The 23,778-nt window shown below is 40.6% G+C and overlaps 3 protein-coding genes across 19 annotated transcripts in view; all 3 read left to right on the top strand.

Moving 5' to 3' along the window:
- Positions 1-592: 592 nt before the first annotated feature.
- Positions 593-9,416, top strand: LOC113016771 (transmembrane protein 237B-like). 6 transcript variants are annotated; one of them, XM_026159876.1, is made up of 14 exons: positions 593-822; positions 1,044-1,079; positions 2,541-2,572; positions 3,376-3,381; positions 3,478-3,554; positions 4,453-4,581; positions 5,140-5,233; positions 6,226-6,383; positions 6,461-6,593; positions 6,684-6,875; positions 8,662-8,735; positions 8,831-8,915; positions 8,999-9,120; positions 9,215-9,416. In XM_026159876.1, the coding sequence occupies exons 1-14, from the start codon at positions 619-621 to the stop codon at positions 9,277-9,279; spliced, it is 1,407 nt and encodes a 468-aa protein (XP_026015661.1). In that variant the 5' UTR covers positions 593-618; the 3' UTR covers positions 9,280-9,416. The 6 variants fall into 6 exon arrangements, with proteins under 6 accessions (XP_026015661.1, XP_026015662.1, XP_026015660.1 ...); XM_026159877.1 differs by having other exon boundaries at positions 594-822; positions 3,376-3,386; positions 3,486-3,554; XM_026159875.1 differs by having other exon boundaries at positions 602-822; positions 3,376-3,386; positions 3,483-3,554.
- Positions 9,417-11,139: 1,723 nt separating this feature from the next.
- Positions 11,140-17,621, top strand: cyp20a1 (cytochrome P450, family 20, subfamily A, polypeptide 1). Its single transcript, XM_026157712.1, has 13 exons — positions 11,140-11,465; positions 12,042-12,091; positions 12,273-12,439; positions 12,561-12,706; positions 12,798-12,965; positions 13,145-13,223; positions 13,828-13,940; positions 14,030-14,084; positions 14,291-14,411; positions 14,514-14,625; positions 14,953-15,017; positions 16,476-16,565; positions 16,713-17,621. Exons 1-13 carry the CDS (start codon positions 11,394-11,396, stop codon positions 16,864-16,866), a joined length of 1,392 nt encoding a protein of 463 aa, XP_026013497.1. The 5' UTR covers positions 11,140-11,393; the 3' UTR covers positions 16,867-17,621.
- Positions 17,622-17,963: 342 nt separating this feature from the next.
- LOC113015636 (abl interactor 2) overlaps positions 17,964-23,778 on the top strand; it is a 32,987-nt gene continuing 27,172 nt past the window's right edge. For all 12 annotated transcript variants that reach the window (XM_026157711.1, XM_026157709.1, XM_026157707.1 and 9 more), the window contains exon 1: positions 17,964-18,278. In XM_026157711.1, the coding sequence (XP_026013496.1) occupies positions 18,162-18,278 (117 nt within the window). In that variant the 5' untranslated portion in view covers positions 17,964-18,161. The remainder of the gene's footprint in view (positions 18,279-23,778) is intronic.

Genomic DNA, 23,778 nt, shown 5'->3' with positions numbered 1-23,778 from the left:
GTCCGTTTGTCACAGTTTTGTTTTTTATTTTTTCAGTCAGCAGGAACATATGTAGCACCTCTTCAAATAAAAGACGCCTGCAGGACTTAAATTCAAACAAAACTGCCTCTTTTCCTGCCCTCCTCCCTATTCTTGTACACAGACTTCCAATAAAAGAAACATATATCTAAAGCATGTTTGTCCCCTATGGCCATAAATGATTTCTTGATCCATTCCAGCCTAAAATGACACATTCTCATGTAAAATGGTGGGTAAAATGAACAATTAACGTAAATAAACAAAAAAAAATTGTATTTTTAAAGGTATGTTACTGTACACCCAAAGCACTGATGTTTGCTAATCCTTGAAAGTTAAAAAAATAAATAAATAAAAGTTTGCAACACCCTTCTTATAGTAATTTATGCATTTGTTTTCATATCATATATCTTCAAAAAACAAAACAAAGTTGTTAAAATTGCAGAAAACGTGTAATTTCCCAGCCAACAAGAAAATAAATAAGATTAGCAGCCATGGTTACATGACATTAAAAATGGGGGAGGGGCAAAGTAGTCTTCAAAACATTATTAATACCTGGAAGCTTCAATTTTAATAATTTTTTTTTCATTTTATTTTTGCTAAATGTTAAGCTACCGGAAATGCGTCACACTATTCCTAAATACATCCGGGCCACAACCCCGCCGCTCAGTGAGCGTAAACAAAGCAAAAAAGGAAAAGAAAAATCAACAAAAACAGCGATTTATTCGCTTTAAACGACTGAAGCGAATAAAACAAAGTTACCAGCTGCATAATATTAAACGGGTTATGGATACAGGAGGAGCAACGGTGAGAGATATGCACACATAATGCATGAACAGTCAACATAACGGTCATATTTAAATGGATGGCGTGATTTGCTCCTAATTGTACCTGTGGGGGCAGAAAGCTCGTTTTCTGGTTCACTTTAAAGGCTGTTTTCGTGTAATCTTTCTCTGAATTCTAATAAGAGCGAAAACGATGATAATAAAGAGCAGACGGTGTTTGTAACCTGCCTGTTTTCTGTGTAGACGCGGAGGGTGAGGGAGCTGCCGCCTCTCCCACAGGTGAGTAAATCAAACCTCATCTGAGCTAACAGCTCTGTAGCTCCTCTGTAATAACTTTTAATAAAAATCAACAAGAACCTGTTGATTTGTCACGTGGTGGCTGGTTTTTATTCATTTTATTTACTTTATGTTATTTACACATTTATTTATCCAGACGTTTTCGGTCTTAAATTATAACAAAAAAGTTATTGATAGAGAAAATATTGAATTAGTAGCTTATTAGAGAAATATTAAAGTGATCCACACTTGGTTTTACATTTCCTTTAATAATAATAAGTTTTATTTCTGTAGCACCTCGCAAAATGTACTAAAATCATTAAGACATTAGAGACATACAGTCCTGTGCAAAAGTGTTGCGCCACCCTTCATTTTTTTTCTTTTGTGCTCTTAAGCAACAACTTATTCAATGAAACAGGAGAAAGTCGAGTAAAAGCACCCAGAGATCTGATAAACTCCTCACACAGACTTGAACAATCAGACTTGGTGAATTTAAAGCCTGTTTTTAAGGGATTTGGTTTTTATTTCTGAAAAATCTTAGTGATTTCCTTCTCGGTTTACGTCAGATGAAGTACTTCCTGGATGTTTTTACTCACCGACACACTCATAAATACACACTGCCGCTCCAAGACACTGAAAAAGGGGCTTGACCTGTGCTCGGAGTAATCCTCAGTCCTGGCAGATGTACTAACACAGATTTAGCCGAGAATAAAACAGTCAGGATGTCATGTGTCACTTAACTCCTGTCTCGCTGGTTTCTTGGGGGAGAAATGGCTAGAAAGACGCCGGTAAGATGCTTGCTTCGGTTGTTTTATCCGACTCTGGGTTATAACTGAAAGTTCTTGAACTTTTTACGTTAAAATCTTAACTTTTTCATTGGTTATGCAAGTGCTGGTGGCTTAGATAATCTCTTATAATGGGCTTATCCTGTTTTGTAAGAGCAGCCATATCACTTTCAGGCAGTTTGTGTCTAAATTTCGAAATTACGTTTCTTTGGTTCTTGTGTTCTTGTTACCGAAGGAGTGATAGTTATTAGATATGTTTAAGATGCGTTTGATGGCACCAAAAAGCTTTCCAGTCAGATTTTCTCAGACTCTGGTGTGTCTAGTAGCAGTGTATACCCAAGGGTCAGTTTTAGGGTCTTGTTCTTGCAGGATTTCAAATAAAAAGGTCATAAAAAGTGTTTAGTTTTGTTTCTAGATTTACTAGAATGTGTTCATAACTTGTGTTGTTCCGTTGGTATGGACAGAAATTCAGAAAATATAACTCTAGGTCTTATTTCCCAATTATTTTTACATAGGTTTCTTTATTGGTGTGACTGATTTGGGAATGAAAAAACTGCATTTAATGTGTTAAACTTCAACCCAAATCTATAAAAGAAGGAATAAAAATGTTCTTTAGAGGGGTTTTTATGAGTGAACAAAGGGAGAAATCTGACTTCTGTGTTTCACTGTGTTTCTCCAGAGAGGCCAGCGATCTCTTCCCACAATGTCGAGGTGGGTAAACATCTTCATTTCAAGCAGCTACTGTGGTGTAATGCTAAAGGGGACCTATGAAGCTTTTTTGCCATGCAGATGCAAGAGGGGTGTGTGTGTGTGTCTCAATGATCCAGGAGCATCCCGGTGACAGTCTTTGTGTTTTCCCGCACGACATCACAAGGCAAAAGTAGCAACTAAGTAAATTGGAGATAAGTGAATAAGAGGAACAATGGACAGGAAACTTTCCAATCCGATTGAATTTATATATAGTCAGTCCTTAAACAGTGAGTGGAAAAGCACAAGATCTGAACTCTGATCAACTTTCAACACTGATGAGGCAGCAATAGATTGCCATCATATTAAAGAAGCATGTAACAAAATACAAATGAAATAATAATAATAATAATAATGATAATAATACCTACTGAATTAGAGGTCACAATAAGTCAGCCAGACTTCAGACTGCTCTGTATCTTCATTTTTTTCTACCTGGGTCTGTACGACATCAGAGAAAGGGGCTATCAGTCATATGGTCATCCCAGACTCAAAAGCCTCACACACCTGTCAATTCTAATATAGTTATGGTGGGGAGGAGCTAAAACGGCTGCTTTTAGACAGGGGATGAACTGAAGGGCTGCACCAAAGCCCAGGATAAGATAAATGAGGATGATTTTGGACTCTGATTCATGCAAAGTGACTCTAGTAGAGTCCAAGAATAAAAAACTGAAGCAGTAAATGAGCAAACGAAGTCCACTTTAAACAGCAAAACTAAACTTTTCTTCTCTCTTTTCTTTGTTCTTGCGACCTGTGCACATGTGAAGTCAAGACACAGGTGGGTAAAAATATTTCTAATAAACAAGTTGCATTTCGTCTCAAACTCATTTTTTATGTGACTTAGCTTTATTTATTTATCCCTTCATGTGCACAGAAGATGTTCCAGCACCAAAGCACAAGAAGAAGAGAGCGAAAAAGGAGACAAATGGGGTGGACGATACAGACGGTAAGAAACAGCTTTGTGTTCTCATATTTGATGCTTCACGAACATGAATTTAAAGGTTTGAAGGGCTTCTTTAATATAACCTTTTCATGCACCTCACTGTATCTTCACCGCTCACACCATGAGCATATTTCTCATTGTCATCCAAATTATCTTCAATTTGCCGTCATGAGCCCAAAGAAAGCTTTGAACTGTTGAGCAGTGTAAAACTCGTTATACAGTGGGGCAAAAAAGTATTTAGTCAGCCACCGGTTGTGCAAGTTCCCCCACTTAAAATGATGACAGAGGTCAGTAATTTGCACCAGAGGTACACTTCAACTGTGAGAGACAGAATGTGAAAAAAAAATCCATGAATCCACATGGTAGGATTTGTAAAGAATTTGTTATTGTTATTGCCAACAAAGGTTATGTTACAAAGTATTGAGTTGTATTTTTGTTATTGACCAAATACTTATTTTCCACCCTGATTTACGAATAAATTCTTTACAAATCCTACCATGTGGATTCATGGATTTTTTTTTTCACATTCTGTCTCTCACAGTTGAAGTGTACCTCTGGTGCAAATTACTGACCTCTGTCATCATTTTAGGTGGGGGAACTTGCACAATCGGTGGCTGACTAAATACTTTTTTGCCCCACTGTATATGGCTTGCTCATGAAAGCCTGCACATATATAACAGCATTTATGTTCACTAAAGTCCTAAAAAACTAATTGTTACCATTAAAATTCTTCCATAACTCTGGAGAATAATTTTAAGTAAAGGATAACAACATAAAACCACAAAGAAGGAGAGTAGACTTTTCAAATTTGTCCTAAAATTTCTGTATAAAAATTTCAATTTCCTCATTTGCCTCCACCCACTGTTTAAAATAAAGCTGTAGCTTCTTGTGCCACCTTCAGATCAGGGGATGGAGATGGGAGGCATGGGCAGCCGCAGGGCTTCTGGAATCGGGGATCATCTGACCCTTGAAGCCACAGTCGAGGCCCCGCCACAGAGGAGGAGGAAGAAGAAGAAAACTGCCACTATAGGTGAATTCAAGAATTCTGTCTCTGCTAGTTGTCGCTGCTTTATATTGCAAGGTAGGGACCCTGTAATAATACAGAGAAACCTCCAACAATCAGACAACGTCCTAAGAGCAAGCGACGGTGGAAGGAAAAACCTCCTTTTAACAGGAACAAACCTCCAGCAACCGTGTGCCGCCACCAGTTGGGGGTGAGGGGAGAAAGACTCTTTAATAATAACTTCAGCTAGCTCCATATTTTTAACTATAGACTCTACTGGAGTGGCTTTGCATGATTCACAGCTCAAAGTAATCCTTATGGAGCTTATTGTGAATCTTGCATCAGCCCCCTCAGTTCATCATCTACCTGAAACAAGCTACTTTAGCTCTTCCCACTTCAAACCAGCTTTCTTATGATTGTCTGCCTCTCACAAACGGCAGGTGGGTGGAGCTTCTGCGACTCTATGACAGACTGCAGAGCCAAATTTAGAAAAAAGTGTCTGAATGTGAGCAGTTAGAGCAATCTGAGGACTGAACTTTTGGCTGAAACTGAAACTTTGCCCATGTTGTGAATCCTGGATTTCAGGTCTTGAGGACGACCACGCCGACCTGGTGAACGGAGACACCGCGGACCAGACCACAGATGGAGAAGAAGTGGTCAGGAAACCCCGAAAGAAAAAGTAAGAATTTATTATTTTAATACAGGTGCACTAATTGTAAATTTCTGGCTTGATATCCACATTTAAAGAAATCATTTGGCTGACAGTTGATTTTTATAATGTTGCTGTTCTTGTTTATTCCCCTTTATTGACTCTGAGACACACAAGTGTTCACAATAAATTAATAACTGAGCTGATGTAAACCATCATTGAAGGAGAACAAATTCAAACGTACGCTGGGCCTCGATATGGCAACAGCACCGCCTACAACTGCAAAGCTCTCCAGCGAGTAGTGCGGTGCTCTGAACGGATAATTGGAGGTGAGCTTCCCTCCCTCCAAGACATCTACAGGAAGCGGTGCCTGAGGAAAGCGGGGAGGATCATCAAGGACTCCAGTCACCCCAGCCATAAACTGTTCAGACTACTTCCATCAGGAAGGAGGTTCTGCAGCATCCGGTCCCGTACCAGCAGACTGAGAGACAGCTTTTTCCATCAGGCCATCAGACTGCTGAACACTTCATAGACACCTCAGCTTCACTACTGGAACTTTAACATTATGCACTCCATACTGTACAGTAATACCACTGTTTTGCACATGTCTCAGTCTGTATATTTTTATATATTTTATTTATTGTTGACTCTATTTAATTTGTAAAATATGTGTACACACACACACACACACACACGTAGAAAAATATTTAGTATACACATCCAGAAATGCATATACTATTATATATTGTACATATATTTATTAGTTTCAGATGTAGCCATTCTTGTATTTTGCTTGTTTACATTATTGTATTTTGCACAACTCTGTTGCTTGTGAAGCTCGCACACAAGAATTTCACTCACATGTGCTGTACCAATGTACCTGCACATGTGATGTGACAATAAAAGTGATTTGATTTGATTTGATTTGATATTTGCAAGTTACTATCTTTAATGTTGTGACCTGAGAATAGTCTGGCTTTTTAGTTTTAAATTTTTTTTTTAACTTGCCATACACTCTTCAGGAAGTCCAAAGTTGTCGAGACGCAGCTTCCCGATGAGCTGGACATACCGGAGGATGACATCATCGCCGACACCCCTCCTCCATTGCCGCAGCATTCCCTGTTTGCCGCCCCACAGGGTCAGAGCCAGCCGGTCGGGAAGGTGTTTGTGGAGAGAAATAGTGAGTGACAGAAGAAGAAGAAGACGATATTGATGATGAGGCTGTTTGTTTAACTTTTTTTATGTGTTTGCATGCAGAGCGTTTCCAGGCTGCTGAACGCTCCGATTGGAGGAAGACCAGCGACCCGATGGACAACATGGCAGACTTCCAGCACATGCAGCCACTGTGGACCACCAGAGATGTTTCCATCAGAGTGCATGGAGGCTTCAGGTAACAGCAAAGTGTCTCCTGTATGACTATAAAAATCCCGAGTCCGTCCTCCCGTCCCAGTGTTCCTCCTCTCCTCTGTTCATGCTCCAGGGTGTTCGGTCTATACTGTCAGGGCTTCCTGGCCGGCTACGCCGTGTGGAACGTGGTGATGGTGTACATGCTAGCCGGGCAGCACCTCACCTCCCTGTCCAACCTGCTTGAGCAGTACCAAAGCGTGGCGTATCCCTCCCAGTCTCTGCTCTACATGCTGCTGGCCATCAGTACAGTGGCAGCCTTCGACAGGTAAAGCTGCACATTGGAAATCCATCATGGTTCGCCACGTTGCAAACAAAAACACATCACACCTTCTGGCAAATTAGAATCACCAAATAGCCAAACCCTACTGTGCGAGCAAAATGGACACAAAGAGAACACACGCAGGCACGGTATTTGCAAGAAAAACTTTGGTATTTGTGAGAAAAACTTGTTATACATTTATATTTACAAGAAACAAGATATGAGCTTGCAAAACAATTTTTTATTTTTGATATTTGCAAACCAAAAAATCGGTGTTTGTATATTTTCCAGAATGTTAATATTCATAAAAAAAAGTTTGATATTTGTGCACAAAAATGTTAAATTTTTTTTAATATTTGCAAACGAAAAATGTGATTGGCTAGCAAAATTTTATAATTTTTATATTTGCTGACAAATGTGGTATTTTCGATCAAAATGTTGCTATTTGCAAACAAAAAAAATTGCTTTTTAAAAACATATATTTGTAAACAAAACATTTTGGATTTAACAGTTGCAAACAAAAAACAGGTTTATTGTATCCGGTTGTTCAGTGATGACGCGACGAATCCTACTTCCGGGTCTAAAGTAGTCTGCGTTTAATATGGCTTTTGTGTTGTTAACATGTTTAATGTTTTGTATTTTCTTCTATTTGATCTCAAAAAGCTCCTAAAACAGTCAGTGATCACTGTTGACCTCCCTCGGCTTTTATTACCACTAATCATTTATTTAAGCTCAGTTTTTAAAACCTTAGGATGTAACTACAGCCCAGCCCATGCAGCAGTATATGAATGACTAACCTCGTATTGTGGATGGATTATCTCAGTTGTTCTCCTGGCTGAAGTTTGGTCCTTTTACAGCATCCTGCCATGCGATTACATTTGTTCCTGACCACCGAGAACACTCACGTTAACTTTTATCGAGTGGAAAAAAAGTTAGCTTGTTTATATTATGCTAACATAGCTGTGTCGCTAGCGGTCACGTAGCACATCATTATATACCAGCTAGCCAAACTTCAGTAACCCTACAAACGTCACTGCTGTTTAGTTTTCTGTCTTCATTTATGTTGGAAGTGATAACAGAGCTGTACGTTTTAATTTGTTTCCAAAACCCTGCAGTCAGGACATGCTATATTGTATTTAGATAGAAGCTAGCGAGCTAACTCCCTGCTAACTTCTAACTCCGTTAAATGTCATAAATTCCGTTTTCATGGATGCCTGGATGTTAAACTCAATTGTTACACTTGGTAGAGCAGAACGCTGATTATTTTATTAAAGATGAAAGACTTTAGACAGTTTTTCAACTCTCAGTAATGCCATAGTGATCGTTTGATATATGGACCTGCAGCGGGGTTTAGGCCCAGACACGGCTAGTGACGTCAGACTGAACAACCGGATTATAAATACTTTTGTATTTGCAAATAAAACGTCACTATTTTGCAGTCAAAACTTTCAGATTTGTATGTTTGCAAACAAAAATTTTGTATTTGCAAACAAAAAGTGTTATTTGTTTATTTTGCGAATAACGCTTTCTTATTTACAAACAAAACTTTTGATAGGAGCAGGTGTCTTAAGTAAATCTGCAACATCATATAAGTGGTGGTGCAGTTCAAACTGTACCCAGTTAAAAAGAACGTGTTGAAACTTTGACCTCAGGTGAGGGGCTATAGAGCTGGGGTGGGACAGGGATCTCACTTTATAAATCTTGTAATTAAAAGTGTGAAGTGAATGAATACTGCATCCATTTACGCTATGAATTAGATGTTTGTGTTTTCTACAAATGAAACTCTCCTCAGGGTGAATCTGGCCAAAGGCCCCGTGGCTCTGCGGGAGTTCATCACGCTGGATCCGGTGGCTCTCGCCTCGTTCTGTGAGTCCTCCTTCCTTCTCTGTCTGTGCTTCAGAAACACATCATCGTGGGCTCTGTTTGGGATTCAGTTGACACGCTTTGCTTTTTGCACACAGTGTATTTCTCAGCGCTCGTCCTCTCTCTGAGCCAGCAAATGACCAGCGATCGGATCAACCTCTATTCCAACAACACGGCACTACTGTGAGCTTGCTGGAATAATCTGATATTCCGATATCATTAAAAAGTCTGGTTTTGATACAGAGACTGACCTGATTCTGCTTTAGGCCTACAGGGTTGGAGCACCAAATTCTCCACCCATGGGTGACTGTCAACCTGGTGGTGGCCCTGCTGGTGGGCCTGGCCTGGATTTTAATCGCCATCAGACCTGAGACCGACTACACGGAGGGTGAGAGAGAGCAGTGTGGGTTGAGCATTTCTGCTTAAAAAAGGAAAAGCCAACTTAAAACATTTATTTTTGTTTTCTTATCCTTCCTCCTCAGGTTACCTAATGGCCATGGAGATTGAGCCTCCAAAGCTAGAGGACAAATCAGAAATGACCGCCTGAGAGAATTAAGAAATTACTGTACAGCTTTTTTTGTCATTTTGCACATATTTTTGCATTTTGTCGTGAATGTTGTTTAAGTTATTTTTGTACGTTTGAAATATGTTTATTTCTTTTTAAATACAGAGATTTAAAGAATAGTTTTTTCTCTCTTTTGTTTACAGTTGTTTCTCTACATGAAACCCATGAAAGAAAGCATTCACTGCATTCACTACACTGTTTTTCTGCTTGCCCAGGCTACTGAAGCACACTGAATGAGCTATGAAGAAATTTTAATTGAATTGAATTGATTTACATGGTCTACAGCAGCGGTCTCCAACCTTTTTTGCGCCACGGACCAGTTTATGCCCGACAATATTTTCACGGACCGGCCTTTAAGGTGTCGCGGATAAATACGACAAAATAAAACCAGTACCGGTACCAAATAAAACAAGATTTATTCATAACACACGTGAAAAGACCCAGGAAAACCGAGTTAACGATAAAAACGATAACAAAATAACACTGAAAACCAATAAAAACCCTGAAAACCATACATTTCACACCTGAGCCTCAACTCTCGCGGCCCGGTACCAAACGACTCACCGGGGGTTGGGGACCGCTGGTCTAACTGCAAAAGAATTGTAACATATCAAAAGTAAAAGTACTTATCATGCCAAGGAGTAGTTAATGGTGTTACTGCGCTGCACTGAAAGCTAATGAAATTAACCTGGAAGTGGAAATTCAGGCCAGTTGAAGTGCATTAACCAAAGGATGGCATAGCTGAGGTATAAACACAGAGATGAGTCAAAGAAAAAAAAAAAAATCATCTGAGATCCTAAAAGGCTTCTAGAAAAGCTGAAGAGCAGCTGTGATGGAACTGAACTGAAAGGCAGCTAAATGTAATGCTGACCGCGGATTTTACACTGACATCTGAGCTGAAGTGTCAATGTATCAGTTTTAATTTGAGCAGAATACAAAGCGTTTTCTAAAAAAAATAAATAAATTCTGAGTGATTTTGTGTCCTATTTTAGGTTATTAGTTTATGTTTGTGGACATGTGGTGTCTGGTCTTTTTTCCTGTGTGTCTTTGGTGTCATGTTGAGTCTTTTTATTGTAAACTTTGGTCTTTTTTGTGTCCCTCTGTAGTCATTTTGTGTCTCCGGTGTGACTGTAGTCCATGTTTAGTTGCTTTATATCACCTTTCTGTCATTTGTATCACTTTGGTCAAGTTTTGTCTCTGTTTTCTTGTAATTTTGTGTCTTATTTCATGTCTCTGTGGACATTTTGTGGCTGTTTAGTGTGTTGTTTTTATGTCTTTGTGCATGTTTCGCATCTCTTTATTGTCACTTTGGTGTTTTTGTGCCCTTTTAGTCATTTTTTCATCTCATAATGTTTTTCTCTCTCTTTATGTCATTTAATGTCTTTTTAATGTCCCTTTGTCATCATTTTGCGTCATTTTGTTTCACTTTTCTTTTTGTTTTTCTTTTTAGCGATCCCTTTTGTAGTTGTTTTTTGTCCCTTTGGTGTCATTTGTGTCTTATCTTATGTCTTTCTGGTTATTTAGTGTCTCTGGTCTTGTTCCTTCTTCTTTTTATAGTTGTTTTATGTCCTTGCTCCTGTTTATGTGCTTATTTCTCATTTTTGTGTTTTTGAGTATATTTTTACTCATGTTGTATCTCTTTGTGTGATTTTATTTTTATTCTTTGTAGTTTCTTATGCCTTTGCTCAGTGTGATTTTTTGTGTGTGTCTTTTTACATCATTATAAAATGACTTTATGGTCATTTTGTGTCCCTTTGAGTTGTTTTATGTCATTTTATGTATTTGTGATCATTTTGTGTCTCACTTGTCAACATTTCTGTTTCTTTGATCTTGTTTTGTGTCCCGACGACAAAGGGACAAAGACAGACAAAACGCGTTTTGTCTGTCTTTGCCCGTGTTTTGTGTCTCCTTGGTGTCATGCTTTTTCCTTAGATCCATTGGTTTGCTCTGCCTGCGATCCAGGCTGTATAATCGAACACAGATAACCGAGCAGTTGATGTTGACGTGGTAGTGATATATCTTGAGGTTTTTGGTGGAAACATTCAAATACACGTGAATAAAAGTTAGCAGAAACTGTTTGATAACAGCGAGCAATCATGCTGGACTTTGCCATCTTTGCTGTTACCTTTGTCATCATCCTGGTGGGCGCTGTCCTTTATTTGTACCCGGTAAGTTCCTGCAAGTTTGGCGTTAGCTTGCTACATTAGCGGGCTGTTGCCCTCATCCCAGTGTCCCAACCAAAAAGCGCTTTTAAATGTTTTAGTTCTTGTTCACGAGTTGGAGCACATTATTCTGAACTATTTAAGAGATTAATTGAGTAAGGAGTGTATTTTGCACATTTCGGCTCCCATTTAATATAATATTCATTGACCTAGTCCAGAGAAATCCAACTTCAAGAAGACGGAATGAGCGAAAACGAGATTTTTTTTTTTTTTTCATTTTTATCAGTTTCCTTTATGTGTTTGTGTTACAAGCCGATTTATTTCTAAACTCCAACTAATTTACTTCACATCCCTAAACGATATCATGTTCCATATGCGCATGCCATTCAATAAGAAATTGTTAAATTTTGTATTTTTCAAAGAGGTTCTGAATGGGACCCGCTTTCCGACAGGCAGAGCCATTATTTTAAATTATGTAAAGACTTAGTAGACATGTGGACACCACTGTGAGAAAAACTACTCATGTTTAATGACTTGTATTTGTGTTAAACAACAAAATCTCATTTCTAATCATATTTTCAGTCATCCAGAAGGGCCTCTGGTATCCCAGGTCTCAACCCCACAGATGAGAAGTAAGTTTTCATCTTTACCTTTATTTTTTCTGCTTCTGTTAACTCTTATTCAGTAACAGCATTTTGTAAAATATAGTACATTGTGCATAATAATTAGCTTCTTAAGGGTCCTGTCATCCTAATAGCTTTTGTCAGTAAATATAAGCATATGTGCGTTAATGTTCTATTTTCTGTTCTCCAGGGATGGAAACCTGCAGGATATCATCGACAGAGGCAGTCTGCATGAGTTCCTCGTCGGCCTGCATGATGAGTACGGCTCCGTGGCCTCGTTCTGGTTTGGTGGTCGCCCTGTGGTCAGCTTGGGCTCCGTAAGCGAGCTTCAGCAACACATCAACCCCAACCACGCTAGTAAGCAAACCAGTTTGGATCAGCAGCTTTTCTTACACTCAGGAATTTGTTGGGAAAAATATCTAATTGAAAAGAAGAACATCCTTATGCATAAATCTGCTGTTTCCTGCTTCCTTTTTAGCCGACTCCTTTGAAACGATGCTGAAGTCGCTGCTCGGCTACAAGTCCGGGATGGGAGGTGGGGCCAGCGAGTCCATCATGAGAAAAAAAGTGTACGAAAGTGCCATCAACAGCACGCTGAAAAACAACTTTCCGCTTGTGCTCAAGGTTTCCAAAGCCAAGAAATAATTTTTCTAAAATAAATAAGAAAACCAAAAACTTCCTCACACTTCCTGCTAACTGATATCTTGTTTCTTAGCTGGTGGATGAGCTGGTGAAAAAGTGGAAGTCATTCCCAGAGGGTCAGCACACGCCTCTGTGTGCCCACCTGCTGGGCCTGGCCATGAAGACGGTCACCCAACTGGCTCTGGGCGAGCGGTTCGGGGACGACACTGAGGTCCTTGCCTTCCGCAAGAACCACGATGCGGTGAGAAATTTTAGCACAAACCTCTGTGCAGTAAGCTTGGGGGACACAAAACTTTACTTTATTGGGATGCTAATCAAAAATGCACCATGCTAAAGTTCTGCAGGGAGTTTAAGGCTCTGTAACTGATCATTGATTTTTATTAATTTATTTATTTTTGCTCTTCTGACTCACGCCTCCAGATCTGGTCAGAAATTGGAAAGGGCTACCTGGACGGCTCCCTGGAGAAGAGCTCCAGCAGGAAAGCGCACTATGAGAAGGGTGAGCGAAGGAGGCGTGTCAACGTGTGGGAGCGGTGTCTGGCTTTGTGTGGTGAAGCCAAATGGAAAGTCTGCAGAGGCTCCGATGTTATCTCTGTGTTAAGCCTCTTGACAGACAGACCGAGCACATTCACGGTTACCACCTTAATCAGCAGACAGGCTTTGTTTGGATAGGATCGATAGGGATTTACCTGCCAAGGACAGATGCTATTTTGGGTGCTGTCTGAAAGGGCTGCAAAGACTGCATTTAATGTGTAACCCCACAGAGAGTGTCTGGCACTTGTTCATGTCACTTCATGTAACTCTGACACCCAGTTCTCAAAAAGTGGCTCCCCAGGTGTGAGAATAATTTACCCTTTACCCTATTAGTGCAGACAGGGGAACCTCACATTCAAGGTTTTGATGATTCAGATGTTTTTAAAGGGCCTGTCCAGTAGCTGTGGGACAAAATCTGTGAGCCGTGCCGGGCTAGGATGTCAGATTAGATTAGATTAGATTAGATAGAACTTTATTAATCCCTCGGGTGGGTTCCTCTGGTTTTGAGCCCTTGAATGTGGTCGGAGTCGCCACGGCTCTCATCTTGTTTTTTCCTCCTCGGTGGTCAGCTCTGTCAGAGATGGAGTCTTTGCTGTTGTCTGTGGCGAAGGACAGGAAAACCCAGAGGAAGCAGGCGGTGTTTGTGGACGCTCTGCTGCAGTCCAACTTCACAGAGCGACAGGTGAATGCTGATGAGCTTCTGCTTTACATCCTCAGCGCTTTCACAGAGGTAAGAAAAAAAAACGCTGAAATCTTGATTGTTTGTTTCAGATCATGGAGGACTGCATGGTGTTCACTTTGGCTGGATGTGTCATCGCTGCGAACTGTAAGTGGCCTGAATCAGAGGATGTGAAGCCTGCCAGATACAGTTTTTATAAGCACAGTTTCCCAGAGTTGTCTGATAGGCACTTAACAATAATGTAATGAACTTTTAGCTCTAAAAGCAAACAAAAGCTAACTTTTATTTATCTTTTATTAGCAAAATGTTGTTTTATTCTGATTCTAAGCTTACACACTGTGGTGTTTTGGCAGTGTGTATCTGGGCTCTTTACTTCCTGTCCAATTCAGAGGAAGTGCAGGACAAGTTGCACCAGGAGCTGGAGGACGTATTGGGTTCTGATCCGGTTTCCCTCGACAAGATTCCTCAGCTCAGGTAAGCCTTTTGGACTTTTACGTATTTAGGCGTTCTTGAGTCGTCCTTCACACGCGGTGCAGCCAATAACGTTGATGCGATCGCATTTCCGTCCTCGCGTAGATACTGCCAACAGGTCCTGAACGAGACGGTGAGGACTGCCAAGCTCACCCCCGTCGCGGCTCGGCTTCAGGAAGTGGAGGGCAAAGTCGATCAGCACGTCATCCCCAAAGAGGTATCCGGTTTCCCGGAGTCTGCGGCTCTCAGCCAGATTATTTCAGCTGCACAAACACAGTGTTTGCTGTGTTAATGGTAAACAAGAACAGATAGAAACATTAAATAGCGTAAGAAACATAAACCGAGGATTTTATTTTTTTTATTTTTTATTTTTTAGATGCAACTTTTGAATGTTTATTTAAAGTCAAGCAAGTGATATTCCTGTTTTGTTTTATTTTTCTTCCTTCCCTATTAAAGTGCGTTGTTCCCTCAGTTTTCCCAGCTGAGGTTAAAATACAGCAGTTTTGTTACACGTAAACACTGTTGTTGTTGTTGTTACTTTCAGACGTTGGTGATTTACGCCTTAGGAGTGGTTCTACAAGATGAGGAAACCTGGAGCAGCCCTTACAGGTTTGACATTTTGGTTTTGACATGTTCTTCAGCCAGTTTAAAAATGGCTGCCAGTTCAAATCCCACTCATTCAAAATCTGCAATAGTATGACTAGTATGGTATCCCTTACTAGACTAAGAGGTACCATGCTGTGCACAAGCCCCTCATTTCTGTGTGTGTGTGTGTGTGTGTGTGTGTGTGTGTGTGTGTGTTAAGCAACCTTAACCAATGAATTGTTAAAACCTTACAAAGGCACCTAACTCAACTATGAACCAGTGTCGTGTCTACACATCAGAATCAGAATGGGTTTATTGCCAGATGTTGAGGTTTACAACATTAGGAAATTGCTGCGGTGCTTCAGTGCAGACAATAAGAATTAAAGTGCTACGTAGAAAGAAAGATATGTGCATGAGATATACATGAGAATAAGAATTATGAGTGCTACGTAGAAAGTTATATACATGAGTGCAGGTGGTGATCAGTGCCAAACATGAAATGATGCAGTGACACAGCGTAGGGTCATGTGTTAACATGTGTTACACATAACAGAGAACTTGGAAAAGATTTTAAATCTGATCTTTGTCTTTAACAGACATAAAATAGCATTTTTCCAGAGCTATTAGCTGAAAGGTTGACACATCTCGATGTGTTGTGCAGCATGTCCTTAAAAATGTTGAGGGAACTGAACAAGTTCAGGACAAAAAGATGCATGCTAAGAGATGCATCTTAAACTTCAGCTTATCTGTCACTGTTCATGGAAGTCTCAGTGGATGGATTGCTGTGAAGAAGCCATTCTTACTGAAGGGAATCGGGGAGAAAGGTTGAGGTATGAAAATTACACAAGAACTGGACTGAAAATCAGTGACAACATATCTGATCTTGTTAAAAGTAACGATTATAAACAAAGAAAAGTGCAGTCAGATTTTGATCCACCATCCAATACCATCTGGAAAGCATCTGATTGGCAGCGGTTTCATCCCAGAGGCTCAAATATCGATTTGGTGAGCTTGAAACTTTTGTTGTAGCTCCACCAGGGGTCAACATTTAGTTAATGGATTAGGAAAAATTTTACAGGAAGAGCTCAAATAATTTAGTTGATCATCAACACATCTATTTAATTTTTCCTCTATTTCATAAGTAACTTCAAAACTAATGGCATTTTGTCATCAGCCTTAGCTGTTATTTGTGGGGGGGTTGCTTTGAAGTTAATTCTAACCGGTGGGTGGAAATAAAACCTGCTAGCATTACCGTGTAGAGCTCGCTGGATTATCAGGTGTTTCCTGTTAAGTCTACAGGTGCATGTCACAGTTATCACCGGGCATTCATCTGCCTTCACCAGGTAACATAAATCTGCAGCCATCAAATAAACTGCAGTTAAAATAATGTGACAGCTTCACAGTGAGGGGCTTTTTTTCTTCCAAGTTAAAGTTGTAATATGTCTGTTTACTGGTTTGGTGAATACTTCAATCCTCCCTCAGGTTTGACCCAGATCGATTCGAGGAAGAATCGGCCAGGAAGAGCTTCTGTCTGCTCGGATTCTCAGGGAATCAGACGTGTCCAGAGCTCAGGTAAGAGGAAATTATCCACACTCTGTCACTCAGACTGCTAATTGTGAAAGCAGACTTCATTAGACCAACTTTGGGAAGTTTTGATAACTATTTGAAGCTCTTCTACACCTGGATGTCCTGCATCAATCACTATTTGGTCTCCGTTAGGTTTGCCTACACTGTGGCTACGGTCGTCCTCAGCACGTTGGTGCGGCAGCTGAAGCTCCACCGACTGAAGGGGCAAGTGGCCGAGATCCGATCCGAGCTGGTATCCGCACCGAAGGACGAAACCTGGATCACCGTCAGCAGAAGAAGCAGCTAAAACAAAGATTTAGAGAAAACGATGAAGAGCAAAAAGCAACACATTTAACATCACTGAATGAAATTACCAGCAGAGTATTCCCTGTTAGACGTCATCGTAGTTCCCCATCATGATGCCAGTAGTTTGGACTGACACTCTTAATTTGTAGGATTTTAAAGGCTGTTTCACCCACCTTGTACCACCACTGAGGCCTTAAGCATGACATTAGCTTTTTCCACTCACAGGTTTAGTTTGTCGAACGCTTCCTGTCTCTTCAGGGAGGGAGGCTCGACGAGTAAAGCTGGAGTTGCTAGGTTCTGGTGGTCTCTGGTGAAAGCCAGTCGAACTGCAAAGCACTGGGCTTTGAACACAGATCCTTTTAAAAGGATGTTGGGCCCTCGGGCCACCCTCATGGAGTCTGTTTCTGTTTCTCTAGTTTGGGAAGAAACATGCGCATGAGCATCTTCTGGGTTGATGAGCCTTTCTACCATCCTGGTATCTTCTCCACATCCTCAAGACTGTGTTGGGCAGACATCGCCTCATGCTACCAGGAAAAATCTGAACTCGAGAAAAAAAAAGTCTGTGGCCACAACCTACTAAACCTTTTATGGGGGTTGTCTTCTTGTTGCCTCTCCAGTTCATCTGCTGTTGGAAACACTGATATCCCTGAAGATCCACCAACTTGTGATGATCAAGTGCTAAGCAGTGTGTATTTCCAGCCCACATGTGCAAGACATTTTAAATTAAATTGGGCCTGAACATGTATAATAAATCAATAATAGCTGTTATTTTGTTTATTGGATCAACAGGTTGGTGTATAAGAGACCAGAAAATAGTAAAAGCATCTCAGCTTTCTACAGGGGGAAGGAGGCGCTTTTAGCTCCAGAAAGTTATTCAGTGATTAGTTATTGAGTGATTGTTGCAGCTTTAAATGAAATGTTATGAGAGCTTTACAGAAGGGGAAGCAAAATCCTATTTTCTTCTCCTACTCCAGACTGGCTTCACAGTAACTAAAGCCTTAAAGAGTAATAAAAAATGAGTCCAGGAAATGTATTACAGGTTTTTATTGCGTACAGTAGTTAATATATAGTTATGAAATGTTTTATTCGCTGAGTTAAATATTTCTGAATTGAAAACTAATTAAAGAAAGAAAGAAAGAAAGAAAGAAATAACCTCTGAAGCACTCAGCAGTGGGAGTGTGCTGTGATGCTGCTTTGTTATTAATTTTGGGAAGCCCGGCTGTGGGGAGAGCCCTGCGGTACCGCGGGCGGCCACGGGGGCGCCAGAGAGCGCACCTCTCCGCTAAAGATGTGAAAATGGCGGAGCTACAAATGCTTCTGGAAGAGGAGATTCCAGCGGGACGAAGCGCGCTGCTGGACAGCTTCACTAATTTGGAAAGAGTCGCGGAGTACTGCGAGAGCAACTATGTCCAGGTAGGCTGACACAACCGTGGAGGGGAAGAAGGTGTAGTTTGTTTGTTTCTTTTTTTTCTCAATGGAGCGAAGTGGTGCTAGGCTAACTGATGCTAGCGCTGCCGATGCGGTGCAGCCGTGCTGTCAGCTAGCCTCGGCTAGCGCAGCAACAACCTGCTGCCGATGCGGGTTTTTTTTGTTTGTTTTTTAAAATTAGATAACAAACTCATAATGTGGCAATTCCCCACCCGATTCATACCGCTATTTGTTTTCCTCTGTGTAACGATGTGTGTGAGCTGTGCATCCCACCGTGGTGGGTTAGCCGGGTAGCTCGTTAGCTTGCTGCTCGTCATCACCCCTCAAACCACCGAGCAGGCACCGTGAAAATCGATTTCTGTGCTCCGTGCGGGGATCAATCACTGCCAGCCAGCTGATCAGGCTCCGGCCTCAGATGTGGGACGCGATATCAAGGCAGATTAACCTCTGATAGGCTGTGACAGGAGACAACCCGCCGTGACAGCGTTACAAACAACTGATTTATGATGCTGTTGATGTAGCAGCCACACTTAAAACCCTTTTAAAATGCTCAGCCTGAAGCCATTCATGTGCACCTCCGTGCAGGAGAGGGGAGGGGGGTGATGTGGATACATTTCTGCCTGTGTGTGAGTGCAGCCATTCAGATGCTTTGAAATTCTGCAGGTGTGATCTCATCTCATTTCGGCATCTCCACTCATCACACACTCGCAGGCCAGCTTTCAGTAGGTGAGAAATCAGGGAATAAGCTAGGACACAAGGTGTGATGCTGAAATCTGACATCCCTGATGAGCTGGGCTGATCAGGTCTGACAAGTTGCCCTGGAAAGAAGAAGAAGAAGGAGGAGAGAGGTGGTGGATGTTGGCAGCTTGCTGTCTGGCAGGTTGCCCTGTGAGGTTTTCCCAGCTGCTGTCAGATGGATGTTATCACTTATAGATCAGCTGGACAGAAGCAGGAAGCATCAGGAGAATGTTTAGTGTGATGCTTCACCTCTTACGTTTTCATATTTTCTGTCCTTTTCTGTTTTACTTTAAAGCAGACTTCTTACAGCATTAGTCATTGAGGAATTTAAACCTGCTAACTAATATTTCGGGTTGTCATTCACATGATGCCACAGGTGTGTTTGCTCGAACTCCACGCCCAGGACTTGTTTGCAGTCAAGGGATGTTTCACTAACAAAACCAATCCCTAGTGTGTGAGATGTTTGTATTCACAGACTTCAAAGTAGGGCTGCTCGATTATGGCAAAAATGATAATCACGATTGTTTTCACTGAAATTGAGATCGCGATTATTTGACGATATTTATTTAACCCTTTAAGACCTACTATAGAACCAAGTCCGCCAGAGCTTATATTATTTTTTTACATGTTGTAGTGCCATTTGTGGGAGCATTTCAAGTTGCTAAATAACTGTTATAGCCCATATTTTAATAATATGTATGCATTAAGTCCATAGTAACTACATTAATTGCAAAAAAAGTGCAATAAACTACAAAAAAATTGAAAATCGCTTTTGTTTTGTTTTTTTACATATATTTCTACTTGGAGAAATTTAAGAGGTTTATCCCTCAAAACTTTAAATACAAAAAAGTTGCAAAAAATAGTTTACAACAACAGGAAATTTATTTTGAGTGTCTTCATAGTTTTATTTTGGAGATACAGCAATTTTTATATACACTGCAGGAAAAACAAAAAAAACAATCCTATGATGCAAATTTGCAAAGAAAACAGCATGTGCATCAAAATAAACTCTTTCCAGCTGTGCAATTCGAGTTCTAAGCATCCCAGAAACTATTCAGAAAAGTCAAACACTCAATTAGTGGATAATTGAGTGTTTCCTCTATTTATCAGTTACTTTCTCTCAGACTCTTTCGACTTTTTAATTCGTGGAGTGATCGTTTATCACAAAAGTCACTTTTTTTTCTTCTTTTTTTTCCATGCACTGTTGGCAAACACTGTGCCATCAAAAGTGCATGAATTCTGTTTGGTTTACCAGCCGGCAAAAAAAGAACCACGTCCGTGCTGGTCCTACGCCTGCTTGCCTACCTGCCTGTCTGACCCGAGTCATTTCTAGCCTAACTACATTCTTACAAAACCCACAAACAAAAGGGGCAACAACTGAAATAATGAGCAAAATATTTTCACAATTTTCTTTGGTGGGGAGCAAAAGCGGTCCTGCAAATATTTTCAGCATCACTACGCCTGTCTTATCTTTGACATCTGATTCAGACTTTTGGATTGTGGAGCCTATAACACAACCTACCCAAGTTGCTGAGGTCATTGCTGTTATTTGTGGTCATGTCCCGGTGCTTTACATGTGGTGACAACCATGATAGAAACCAATAAAATCCTCTTTGTTCCAGCCATGTTTATCCCTCACGTCTGTTCTGATGGTTTGAGGAATCTCTTACATTGACATGTAATTCTTAATCCTTATACTGAGGTGATGATTGTTACTTTTCTGGTGTGTGTGGACTCGGTTGTTAGTTTTAAGCCATTTTGGATATGTTGTGATGTTTATTTTTGTTAATTGTGGTTCCCATTAGAGTCAAAAAGATGAGGATAGAGTGCTACTTTGTGGTCGACAACTTTCTTACTGTATGAGCCGGTCATTGGTTTCTCAGCCGAATCAGCCACTCATCATTTCAAAAAACCACAATGTTCAGCTCAAGAAGGTAAAATGGGACTTCTTACACCAAACATACAGTCTGTGGTTTGATGTTGTCAAGACAACGTGATGAAACATTGTTCAAAGGAATTATTAAGCTTTGGGACACTTTTGGGTGTTTGAAGCAGAGATCCAGTTAGATATTGACAGGAAGCTGTTCGGTCACTGTATTCGCTCTGAAATGACTATGCAGAGTTGTGGTATATTTGTAATGTGCTACCTTTACTTGGTGCCAGAGCTCATTATGATATATTGTTTTCAAGAGGCCCAAAATGTGCTTTCTAACAGCTGTTGTAGTATTTGGCTGACTGTTTGTCATACTGTTTGTACAAAGGCTCGTTTTACTGGTCCAACTCGTGTAGAGAGCAGTGCTGCTGCTGCTTTTTTTTTTTTTTTTTTTTTTTTTTTTTTTGGCGTGGTGGCTTGAAACCAGCCTTGTCCAAACGTTACTGCTACCCTTGAGCTTTAGTAGTGAATGACAGCCTACCAGGTGCCAGTACAAATGAGGGGACATGTTTTTTAGGGCAAATAATTGTTTTAATTAGCGTTTTTCTGACTTAAAATGGGTTGAAGATGCATGTAAGCCCAATCAGTAAGGGTGCAGCAAAGGCTCTGAATCTGTTATAACTTATTTAAGTGAAATTTACCTTTTAATTGTCTCTGCCCATTTTGACTTAAATTGTTAATTATGGTTTAGTAATGGAGTGATATCCATCCTCTCTTACCGTATACGTATCACTGGATTAAATCCGTCTCTCCTGTGCCAGCAGGTGCTCTCGTGACTTTTACCACATAACCTGCTTGTCCTCATTCTATAGCAGCGCTGCGTCCTCTGCTCTCCTGTAAATGATGTCATTTGTTTGCATGCCGTGCCAGATGCTTAAACTAGTTGGATTAGGGGTGTGTGTGTGTGTGAGAGAGATTGTTTAAAATTTAAAAAGTGCGCTGCATGTTTCACATGAAAGGGAATAGACTGATTACCACAGAGGGTGCTGCTCATTGAAGTCGTCATTGAAATCCCCGGATTGTTGCTTGATGCTGCCTCTCATTTTTTTGTGTTTTGTTTTTTCCTCACAGTCTTATGTCAGTTTAGCCCAGATATCCTTTCATTCTGATTCGATGTGTTTGTACAAAGGTTTCCTGTTAAAACTAACAAATAAATAAATAATAAAGAAGAGAAGGAAAGACGTGGGCTTTCCTATTATCCTGGCATCGCAGCCCTGGATTTTGGGGAGTTAACAGCATTGCTTAAATTTGAATTTTAAAGTAAAATCAATAAGTCGATATCCAATCACAGCCTAAAGGCTGCTGCAAACAATGCAGGTAATCTGCTGCTGTCTCTCGCACACAGGAAACTCTGAGCGGTTTTGTCGCCACTAATTTTTGTTGGTTACACTGCAGATTATGTGGAAATGGCGAGCTACAGCAATCAGACTTTTGCAGACCCTCAGATGACATTTTAATGAAGCTTGTTTTATCCCAGCTTAAATCTACAGCCTTACGATGGTCTTTTTTAGAAGCAAGAACAATGAAGTTTGTTCTGCGTCTTTAAGAAAACACCTTGATTGAGAGGGAGAAAAACAGAAATGAGTAATCTGAATATTTTATGACTCTAAAATGCTCAGAATTTTTTTTTAAAAAGCCCTTAATCATTGCTAAAAGACTAACATTACTTGTTTAAATCTAAACAAAGGCAGTGCTTGATCACATAGACCAAATTAAAGCTGCAAATTGCCACATTTGAGAAGCAAAAATGTTTTTTTTTTTTTTTTGGTGTCTGCCTTTGCTTTCATTCACACCATTATGTGCTGGCTTTGTGCTGCAGCTCGACCCCGCATGCTGCGCTCGGTGCAGTGTCACGGAGGATTAAGGAACACAGTTTCCCAGCAGAAACATTAGCTGATCCATCTGCCCTTTGATGTTCCTGTCGACGTGCCCACGCCGTGCCCACGGCCAATCGGCTGCCTCTGAACACTGCTTTCACGCCGGCTGCAGCTGTTTTACCTGCTACTCACTTCACTGCCGCTAAGCTCTTTTCTCTTGCTTCACTACAAATTTGCTTCTTGGTGCTGAAACCTTTTGCTCTCCATCCTGCTGACACTGACTGCATTCAGGCTCCACTTTTTGTGCACTGCTTTTTGTGTTGGGATGATATTTTCTTTAGCATTGAAGTAGCTCTAACTTCTTTAATGCCTTTTTGAAGTGCTCATGTGGGTATTTATCATTAGTGGGTCAGCACTGAGTTAAATGGTAACTATGTGCCGGGTTCAACATAACCTGTAGCCCCATTAAATCGTCCTTCATAAGGTGTGTTTGGATAATTACATGGAAAGGGGTCTTTTTAGCTGATCCATCCACTGGGGCTTGTTTTTTACAAACCCGTAGCTCAGCTAATTTGGAATCAAGTTCAAATGAAAGCCGTCTGTCTCTGTTCACCATCCTCTCCTTGCACAGAGGGCTGTGTAGCCTCAAAGCTGAGGTGCAGGTTCTTCCTGAGGCTGTGAGGTTCGTGTTTGTAATCTCTTGTATGACAGTAAATGAATACTGAATAAGAAGTCCTAGATTAACTCATTCACTGCCAGCCATTGGCAGTGAATGAGTTAAACCCATTGACTCATTCACTGCAATTGACGGCTATAGACGTCAATGGCAGTGAATGAGTTAATTTCCAGCCTGGGAACTTTCTTTTGAAGTGTGTGTGTTCTTTCTGTGCTTGTATCGTTCTCTTCTGATAGTCCGTCTTCCCCACAGGGGCTAAATTATACATGTGAGGTTAAATGATGATTTCAGCCACCAGTGGCTGTAGGCTAAAATGTGTGT

Source organism: Astatotilapia calliptera, chromosome 23, assembly GCF_900246225.1.
Source record: "Astatotilapia calliptera chromosome 23, fAstCal1.2, whole genome shotgun sequence".
NCBI lineage: Eukaryota > Metazoa > Chordata > Actinopteri > Cichliformes > Cichlidae > Astatotilapia > Astatotilapia calliptera.
Note: the sequence above shows the minus strand (reverse complement) of the source record. Positions and strands in the feature narration are given on the sequence as shown.